Raw genomic sequence first — 11,210 nt, forward strand, 5'->3', positions numbered from 1 at the left:
AGGAGAGGGAGAGACACAGTAAAGAATCAAACCCCTGGTGTGGCACCAACCCATAATGAGGAGGTACAGGACAGGTGTGGAGTTCCTCCCTGAGAAGCTAGGGGATCAAGCCCCAAATCGGGCACCCTGGGTCCTAGGGACCTGTGTAGTGAAAACAATACTAAGTAGCAATACTTAGACAAAATACACTTTAAAACAAAGCCTGTAACAAGAAACAAGGAAGGGTATTACTAATTAAAAAGGGATAAGTCCAACAAGAGAATATAACAATTATAAATATCTATTCTCCCAATATAGGGCACCTAAATACATAAAACAACTATTAATAGACAAAGGAAGACATTGATGGTAACACAGTAATAGCATGGGACTTTAGCACCTCACTTATCAATGGATAGGTCATCCATACAGAAAAGTAATAAGGAAACAGCTTTAAATGACACATTATACCAGATGGAGTTAACAGATACAGAACATTCCATTCAAAAACAACAAAATACACATTCAAGTGCACATGGAATATTTTCCAAATTATATCTCATTAGGCCATGAAAGAAGTCCCAGTAAATTTAAGAAGACTGTATATCAAGTATATTTTTCAACCACAGAGCTATAAGTGTAGAAATCAATTACCAGGGGAAAAAAATGGAAAAAACGCAAATACTTGGAGACTAAACAACATGCTACTAACATCCTATGGGTCAATAAGGAAGTCAAAGAAGAAATCGAACAGTACCTGGAGACAAATGAAATTGGAAACACAATATCTTTGTTGGTTCAAAATCTTTGGGACTTAGCAAAAACAGTTCTAAGAAGGAAGTTTATGGCAATACAGGCCTACTTCAAGAAAGAAAAATGTCAAACAATCTAACTTTACACCTAAAGGAATTAGAAAAAAAAAAAAAAAAGCCCAAAGGTAGAAGAAAGGAAATAATAAAGAGGAGAGGGAAAATAAATGAAATAGAGACTGGAAAAAAAAAAAAAAAAAAAAAAACAATAGAAAAGATGAAACTAAGAGCTAAAATCTTTGAAAACATTAACAAAATTGATGAACTTTTAGCCAGACTTATCCAAAAAAAAAAAAAAAGAGAGAAAGAAGACTCAGATAAAATCAGAAACAAAATAGAAGTTACATCTGATACCACAGAAATACAAAGAATTATAGGAGACTACTACAAAATATTTTATACCAGCAAATTGAACAACCTAGAAAAAATAGATAAATTTCTAGAAACTTACAATCTCCCAAAACTGACAGGAAGAAATAGAAAATCTGAACAGACCACTTATTAATGAAATTGAGCCAGTAGTCAAAAGCTCCCAACAAACAAAAGTCCAGGAGCAGGTAGCTTCACAGTTGAATTCTACCAAACATAAAGATTTAATATCTATTCTTCTCATATTCCAAAAAAAAAAAAAAATAAATAAAGCTTCCAGTTCATTCTACGAGGCCAGTATTACCCTAACACCAAAATCAAAGACACTACAAAAAAGGAAACTACAGACTAATATTTTTGATGAACATAGATGCAAAATCCTCAACAAAATATTAGCAAAATGAAGTCAATAGTATGTTAAAAGGACCATTCACCACAATCAAGTGGGATTTATTTCATGGATGATTCTATATGCACCTATCAATCCACGTGATACACCACATTAACAAAATGAAGGATAAAAACCGTATGATTATTTCAATAGATGCAGGAAAAGCATTTGACAAAGTACAAAATCCATTCATGATAAAAACGTCAACAAAGTAGGGTTAGTAGGTTTAGAGGGAACATATCTCAACATAGTTAAGGCCTTATATGAAAAACCCACAGCTAACATTAGACTCAGTGGTGAAAAATTGAGTCTTAGAACTTTTCCTCTAAGATCAGGAACAAGACAAGGATGTCTATTCTCACCACTTTTATTCAATATAGTACTGGAAGTTCTAGCCACAGTCATCAGATAAGAAAAATAAAAGGCATCCAGATCGGTAAGGAAAAAAGTAAAACTGTCACTATTTCCAGATGACATCATACTATATACAGAAAACCCTAAAGACTACAGCAAAAACTCTTAGAAGTATAAATGAATTTAGTAAAGTCTCAGGATACAAAATCAACATACAGAAATCTGTTGCATTTCTATATACTAATACTAATAACAAAATAACAGAAAGAGAAATTAACAACCCAATTCACAGTTGTATCAAAAAAAAAAAAAAAAATCCCTGGGAATAAATTTAACCAGAGGGGACATACCTGTAGTCTGAAAACTATAAGACATTGATCAAAGAAATTAAAAGCAATACCAATAAATGGAAAGATACACCATCCTCATGGATTATAAGAGTTAATATTGTTAAAATGTGCATACTACCCAATGAAATTCTGTAGATCTAGTGCAATCTCTCAAAATACTACTAATATTTTTCAAAGAACAAAAACAACAAATACTAAAATTTGTATGGAACCACAAGAGACCCCAAATAGTTCATGCAATCTTGAAAAAGAAGAACAAAGCTGGAGATACCCCAATTCTAGATTTCAAACTATCCTACAAAAGCTACAATAATCAAACCAGTATGGTACTGGCACAAAAACAGACACAGAGATCAATAGGACAGAAATGAAAGCCCAGAAATAAACCCAGACTTATATGGTCAATTAATATATAAAAAAGAGATAATAATACATAATAGGAAAAAGATAATCTCTTCAAGAAATGATACTGGGAAAACTGGACAACTAGATGCAAAAAAAAAAAAAAAAAAAAGAACTACAGCACTTCCTTACATCAGACACGAAAATAAACTTAAAGTGGATTAAGCATCAAATGTAAATGCTGAAACCATAAAAGTCCTAAAAGAAAACACAGGCAGTAAACACTTGGACACTGACCTTAGCAATATTTTTCTGAATCTTTCTCCTCAGGATATGGAAACAAAATCAGATGTAAAGTATTGGGACCATGGCAAACTAAAAAGCTTTTGCACAGCTTAGAAAACTATCAACAAATGAAAAGGCAACATATTGAATGGGAGAAGATATTTGCAAATGATATATCCAATAAGAAGTTAATATCCAAAATATGTAAATAACTGAACTCCAAAAAACCAAATAATCCAATTAAAAAATGGTGAGAGGAACTGTTCCCAAAGATGATTCCCATCAATATGGCCAATGGACTCATGAAAAGATGCTTGACATCACTAATCATCAGCGATATACAAATCGAAACCACAATGAGATGTCACCTCACATCAGTCAGAATGGCTGATATCAAAAAGTCAAGAATAACAATTGCTGGGGAGGATGTGGAGAAAAGGGAGCTCTCATGAGCTGTTGGTAGGATTATAAACTGACACAGCCACTATGGAAAATAGTATGGAGTTTCCTCAAAAAATTAAAAATGGAAATAACTAATAATTGCACTTCTGGGTATTTATGCAAAGAAAACAAAACATTAAGTTGAAAAGATATATGCATGCCTATGTTTATCGCAGCATTATTTACAATGGCCAAGATATGAAAGCAATGTAAGTGTCTTCTGATAAATGATAAAGGAGATGTGGTGTGTGGATATAATATATATATGTATATATATATATGTATATGTGTGTGTGCGTGTGTGTATATGTGTGTGTGTGTGTATATATATATACATATATATATCCAATAGAATATTACTCAGCCATAAAAAAGAAAATATTGCCATTCAGGATAACACGGATGGACCTAGAAGGTATTATGTTAGGTGAACTAAGTCAAAGACAACACCCATATACTTTCACTTAAGTGTGGAATCTAAAAAACCAAATAGGGAGCACCTGGGTGACTCAGCTGGTTGAGTGACTCTTGATTTCGGCTCAGGTCATAATCTCAGACCTGAGTTAGAGCCTGGGTTAGAGCCTCTCATTGGTCTCTGTGTTGGCAGTGTGGAGCCTGCTTGGGATTCTCTCTCCCTCTCTTTGCCCCTCCTGCCCTCCCTCTTTCAAGATAATAAGCTTTAGAAAAAGTTAAAAAAAAAAAAAAAGGAAATAGACTTAAAAAAATACAGAAAACAAATTAGTGATTGCCAGAGGGGAGATAGATGACAGGATAGGTGAAGTGGATTAAGAGGTACAAACTTTTAGTTCTAAAATAAATCATGGGGATGAAAAGTACAGCATAGGAAATATAGACAATAATATTGTAATAACTTTTCATGGTGACAGATGTTAACTACACTTATGAGGAGCATTTAATATATAATTGTTGAATCACTATGTTGTACATCTGAAATTAATAGGTCAACCATATATCAATTAAAACAAACTTTTTAAAAAAAAATAATTTAAAAAAAAAGAAAAAAAGAAAAGCATACTTTAAAACGGAAAGATGGATGCTTCCATCCAGGTTTTAATCATGTGGGTTGGGTAGCTCAGGTGTTCAGAAAGTGATATGCTTATTCCTTTATTGGAAGAACAAACATTAAAAGATGAATATTTACCAGCTTCGTTTAGAGATAAGTTTTTCCCCACTGAATCCTGAGAAGTAAAGCATTCAGAGCGCTTTTCAGAGGTTGAATCAAAGTCAAGTATTAAGGCACTTAAGTTATTTTCACTAGAATAGTTATTCAAATCCTTGTTAGAGAAGGGCTCCCCTTTCCTGGTCTGTGATACCAAAGATGTGTAATGCTGAGAGCTCTGTGATCTTGGCCTTGAGAGGTTTTCTGAACTTGTGAAGGGAACAGAGTGTGTTGCATTCTCAGGAGAGCCGAGAGGAGAAACGGTTAGGGTTCTTGGAGACGTTATTTGAGGATATGAAATGAAGGCATCGTCTTTCTCAGAATGTGAGAAACGGTTGTTGGGCCAGGGAATAGCAGCAGCCATTTTCGTCAGGACCTCTTCAAAATCTTTCTTGAAGTTAGTCTGTGGACCGTCAAAACGGCTAGATTGGTATTTGATAATCTGTTGAATCGGATCTGAAATCTCTTCTCTCTTTTGGATGGCTCTGATTTTTCTGCAAATGCTTTCCACTGGGTTATGTCGCTTGTCGGTTACCTTTCTTGCAGAGGCCATTGTTGACCTTCCTCCAATTATGCAGATGAAGTGACTAAAGTGCAGGTAAAAGTAGACATGTTTTGTTTTGTTTTAAGTTAGCATTGTCCTAACAATAATTTAGCAGTGCTATTTATTCCTAAATCAGCTTTGGAGGGATTAAGATGTCTTTATGGAAAACAGTTCAAAGGTTCCTCAAAAAGTTAAAAATAGAACTGCCCTGCAATCCATCAATTACAGTACTGGGTATTCACCAAAGGATACAAAAATACAGATTCAAAGGGGTACATGTACCCCGATGTTTACAGCAGCATTATCAAGGATAGCCAAACTATGGAAAGAGCCCAAATGTCCATCCACTGAAGAATGGATAAAGAAGATGTGGCAGATATTTATATAATAGATTACTCAGCCATCAAAAAGAATGAAATCTGGCCATTTGCAATAATGTGAATGGAGCTGGAGTGTATTATGCTTAGCGAAATAAGTCCATCAGAGAAAGATCATATGATTTCACTCATATGTGGAATTTATGAAACAAAACATATGAACAGAGGGGAAAGAAAAAAAGAGAGAGGAAAGCAAACCACAAGAGACTCTTTACAATAGAGAAAAAAAAGACTGGGGGTTGATGGAAGGGAGGTGAGAGGGGGGATGGGCTAAATGGGTGATGGGTCTTAAGGAGGACACTTGTGATAAGCACTGGGTATTATACATAAGTGATGAATCACTAAATTCTACTCCTGAAACCAATATTATATATTTTTTTCTTTAAATTCAGGTTAGTCAACATATAGTATATCTTTAAACAATTGGTTTAAACAACTTTCCATGTGTTTAACTTTGGCACTCAAATTCTTAGAAAATAACAACAGCTAACAAACATAAAGTACTTACCACCTGCCAGGTTTCGTACTAAATTCTTTATATGTATAAACGCATTTCATTCTCAAAGCCACCCTATGAGGTAAACATTACTATTATCTCCATTTTCCAGCAAAGACAGAGTAAGAGACAAACCCAAATTCACCCCAGATAGGTGCTGGAGCTCAGATTTGAACCCAGGCATCCTGCTCCAGAGGCTAGACTCCTAACCATACAGCTTTACATTTACAGTATGTCACATATGATGGTGAGGCTGCAGACAGCTCACATTTGAGTACTTGTCCTGGTTCTCATCTGTCACGAACTTACAAAATATGCCCTATATTGGCCATTTCACATGTATCTAAACTTCCCAGAAACCTGTCAGATGTGGAAATATTCCTTTTACATGTAACAAAACAGAGGCTCAAAGAGGTCGAGTAGCTTGCTAATAATTACATCTCTAAGATTTGAACCAAGAAGGTGTCTGACTCCAGCATAATTTTCTTTAATGGCAAGATATAGGATTAAAAAAAAAAAAAAAGCATGATCTCACTTCTTATAAGATAGTAATTAGGGAATTTGAAAATAAATCCAAAATTTTGCCTAAAGCTGGCAAAATTTAAATTGATCTAGGTCAAGAGTTACCATAGTTTGAATAGTTACAAAGAGCTGGTTACAGAGAGTTTGAACGTGATGATTTTTAGAACCTTAAAAAGATTTCCATTCATGGACCTCTTTTTAAAAATACCCTCATAGAAAATGAACAAAAGGTACAGAAATTTTAAGAAGAACTATAATTGGAAAGGGTATTTTAGAAAGACTGGTATTTAGAAGAAGACACTCAAAAATCCTCACAATCTGGCTTCATTTTACTTCAAGATGACAGACACCTGCTGCAGCCAATGAGGCTCCTACAAGTAGAATCCTTTACTATTTAAGGTAATGATCATCTTTGAACCTTTAAACTTAACAAACCTTTGAACTTAACAATAGCCTCCTTTCTGTATATTCAAGGGTGATCTTTCAATGCCAGACCCAAATGCCAAAAAAAAATTTCTCTGTGGAAATTCTGGATTCAGGGTATGCTCACTGGACTCTACTTTCTGATCTCTCCCAGGCTTTATAATAATTGCCCTTTATGTTTGTCATTTAATTACATTTTATCCTCTCTCCTTGGATTGTTTAAACTGTGTATGCATAGGGCACCTGTGTGGTTCAGTTGGTTAAGCCTCTGACTTCGGCTCAGGTCATGATCTCACAGTTCACTCTTCGAGCCCCATGTTGGGCTCTGTACCGGCAGCTCAGAGCCTGGACCCTGCTTCGGATTCTGTGTCTCCATCTCTCTCTGCCCCTCCCCTGCTCGTTTTTAGTCTCTCTCTCTCACAAATAAACAAACATTTAAAAAAATGACATGATAAATTATATCAAAATTTTTAAAAAATAAACTGTATGCCTGTTTCCTCAAAACACTTATAATTCTTGTATTCAAAAACCATGATGCTATTCTTTTCTAGATACACAGTACATTTTTGTTGGCATCACTGATAATCCAGTCATAAATCACACACACAATTACCAGGCTTGTGGACTGGTACCCTAGCTGCTCTTTTGACCCTCAACTACTCACAGCTACCACTTTCTCTGGATAATTTCCCCTGGCTGCTCATTGCTTAACTGGGAGGTTGGAAGTGATGTAGAGGGAATGACAGAAGAGAATTCACCTGTGCACACACATGCTTTGAATCTACAGCTAACTGGGGCACCTGGGTGGCTCAGTCGTTTAAACTTCCAACTTAGGCTCAGGTCACCATCTCACGGTTCATGGGTTCCAGCCCCACACACCCTGTGCTGACAGCTCACTGACCTACAGCCTGCTTCTGATTCTGTCTCCCTCTCTCTGTCCCTCCCCCACTCATGCTCTGTCTCTGTCTCTCAAAAAACAAACATTAAAAATTTTTAAAAAGGGGGGTGGGGCACCTGGGTGGCTCAGTCAGTTGAGCGTCCGACTTCGGCTCAGGTCATGATCTCATAGTTCATGAGTTCAAGCCCTGCATCGGGCTATGTGCTGACAACTCAGAGCCTGGAGCCTGCTTCAGATTCTGTGTCTCCCTCTCTTTCTGTGCCGCTCCCCCATTCACTCTGTGTCTCTCTGTCTCAAAAATAAATAAAAACATTAAAGAAAAAAAATAAATCTACAGCTGTGGTGAGGACACAGCAGGAGCCATCTGATTTCCTTGAGTCAAGTAAAGAGTCTTATAAGACTGATTAAGTATCTGTCAATATTCTCAATATGAAATGACTGTGCTTCCCTTCAAGAGCTAGAGAATGGAAGCAAAGGTTGGATATGCAGCTAATAAAAAGCCTAAAACTGGAACCTCAAACTCTCAGATCCTGTCTACCCTCCTTGTTGAACACTGAGGCGGGAAGTTGTTCAAGCCACAATGAAGGGCTTTGCCTTGTGGGCATTTGCGACTATTCCAGATTAATGTTCCTAGCATTTCTACTTGTTTTTCTAAGGCATTTTTCTCCTTTTACCATCTGTTTCCTAAACTCCCATGACTCACCTAAGTGACCTCCACTCCGTGGTTTATAAACTAAATCTTATAAAGAGTACACTTAAGACCCTGGCTCTTCATGAGCTAACGAACGTTCACAACACCAACTTGTTTTGCTTTTTTTAATATAAAGCAGAACATTTGAATTCAATAAGTAAGATGTGATAAAGATTTCAAAATTTGGGCTACCTCCTCCATATATGGCCTGGAAACATCTCCAGTCTGTCCTGTCCAAACCTCTTTTTTAGTTCTAGATCTCAATAGAAAAGATTAGCTGCAATCTGCTGTAATACTTAAAAATACAAGTCTAACTTGTGCAATAACTCTTTTTGAAAACATACTAACTGCAAATTAAAAACTGAAAGTTAATTATACTTGCAGGATTGGTTACTTGGAGGTCTCTCTTTTAAAAGCAATTTCTTCTTTATCTGTTTTAGCAGACTGAATATTTACAGTGGATAGTACACTTGTAGAAATCCCAATGGCAAAAAGTGTTTTTCCCAAGTTTATTATTTTTAGTAATCTCTAAACCCAGTGTGGGGCTCTAACTTACAACCCTGAGATCAAGGGTCACATGCTCCTCCATCTGAACCATCCAGGTGCCCCAAGAAGTACTTTTGTTTTTAAATTCTCTGAATCTCAGCTGCACACCCTCTCTCATCACTCATTCCTTTAGGCATTCAACCAATATTTATCAAGTACCTGAAAAGTGCTAATACCTCTGCTCCAAAGAGTATCTGCTCTGCTAAAACCTGTAGTCTGCAGGAGGTACAGACATGAACAAGTAAGCTACTGGGAATGCCAGATTAAATCCAGGATGCCCAAGAAAATTTGAATTTCAGATAAACAATGGTTATTTTTTTAGTATGTCACAAAAGTTGCACAGGAAAAATACTGAAAAATTATCTGAAATTCAAATTTCACTGAGCATTTGTATTTTTATTGGATAAATCTAGCAACCCTAAAACCCACAGATAAATATATAATTACACACTGGGAAAGAAAAGTGCCAGGGCTGTGGGAGCATATTCTAGGGGGTTATCCTAGTTCGGAAGTAAGGATGGAGAAATTGGTGGGCATCTATTATGTATCACACACTGTGCATCATGCTATACATATTGTTTGCTAAGTCCATGGTTATAGACAGAAAACTGGGACCACAAATCTGCTACAGGAATTCTCATTTGGATCCATATTAGCTCAGTGTAAAATCACGTTAGAGATTATCCAAACCAATTATTTCCCTTATTTTATTTATTTCTCATATTGATTGAACTATACCTCATTATTCTTATTTCTAGAATCTGAGCCCATTATTATTATTGCCTGAATTGCCAATAGTAAAAGCTCTTGAATCAACACTTTTTACCATCTCCCTGGTCCAAAGCCTCAGAGGCTTTGGAAACATTTATAAAACAAGTGTTATTTGCTTCTTACCTAAAGTAAGTTTACTCACTATGTATCTAATATCACCAGTGATTTAAATGTTCAATGTTAACCTGTAGGCATTTACATTCTTTGAGCCTTACAGAAATCTTCCACATTTGTTCTGACTTCCTAAAGGAATCTTCAATAGGTTAGAATAAATTCACTATTTACGTAAAGTATATAGAATATTTCATGTTCTTTGGGAATTGACAAACATAAGGGCATAATTTGTATTTTTCAATATCAATATTCTTTAATCACTAGGAAGTAGTTGAATTTCTTTGCAAAGAAAGATTTATATAGACATACTAAAGTAGCATCTTTGGGAAAAGATTTCAGGGTGATTCAAAAGCTCTTTAGAGAGCCTTCTGAATCTTAAAAAAGATTATGTTGACAATATAATTATCTTTCCTTTACCAACCATTTAAATATTTTCTCCCTTTACTAACAATTATTTCTTGAATATTAAGCTTCCAAATTTTAGATCAGGGAGGCATATTTTAATAATCATTCAATACTTGATTATGAAATTCAGGCACATATTTCATCCAAGTCCCAGTTGGTGATTTAATTAATGCAAAACCCTTAAGTAATGTATGTAAAAATTTTTAAAATATCCATGTGTATTTGTAGATGAACAATAAACTCCTTTTGCCAAAAAAGCCCTTCACTAACAGATGCCAGTAAACCCTTCATGGAAACAGAAGAAACATCTGTTCACTGAGATGCTCCCAGGAAAGTCATCTTTAGCGGGCCGAGTGGGAGGGCAGAGCATAGTTTTCTATTTAACCAGTAAACTTCATATTTGCCAGATAACACTGTTTTTAGTCTGTGACTAATATTTAATGTAATAAATAATAAAACTTACTTTTTCCTGTCCTAAGATAGGTGACAGCAGCTGTTAATCAAAATGATTTGCAAACCACAAATCCCAGATTTAGTAAACGCTCCGGAGTCTCATCTGCAAACCTGTTTGATTACTAATAAATGCAAGCTGGCATAGAATGGGACTCTCCCCTCCCACCATTCACTTAACCCAGTTATATTAAGCTCTTTGGCTGGTCACACCAAACTTATTATAAACATCTCATACTGGAACAATTCCTGAAATAGCATAGTCACACATATGCTTCTGAAACAGCACTGTGTTCTTCTGTTTCAGTTCTTATTATGTGAAGTCTGGTTTTCTTCTCAGAGACTAGGAGAAGACCTAAAATAAATATCTAACTGCAAGAATTCAGGTGCTCCCATGTTCTTGGGGTCTACAAAAGCACATAATCATTTTCCACTAATACACATTGAAAATTACTAAGGCTGGAAATGACAAT

The 11,210-nt window shown here is 35.6% G+C and overlaps 1 protein-coding gene across 1 annotated transcript in view; it reads right to left on the minus strand.

The window, feature by feature from the left end:
• Nucleotides 1-5,082, minus strand: part of IRAG2 (inositol 1,4,5-triphosphate receptor associated 2) — a 129,340-nt gene extending 124,258 nt beyond the window's left edge. Inside the window, exon 1 of the mRNA XM_053895276.1 lies at nucleotides 4,483-5,082. Within this exon, the coding sequence (XP_053751251.1) occupies nucleotides 4,483-5,053 (571 nt within the window). The 5' untranslated portion in view covers nucleotides 5,054-5,082. The remainder of the gene's footprint in view (nucleotides 1-4,482) is intronic.
• Between the last annotated feature and the right edge of the window lie 6,128 nt (nucleotides 5,083-11,210).

Source organism: Panthera pardus, unplaced genomic scaffold (assembly GCF_024362965.1).
Source record: "Panthera pardus isolate Hobbes unplaced genomic scaffold, ASM2436296v1 HiC_scaffold_6, whole genome shotgun sequence".
NCBI lineage: Eukaryota > Metazoa > Chordata > Mammalia > Carnivora > Felidae > Panthera > Panthera pardus.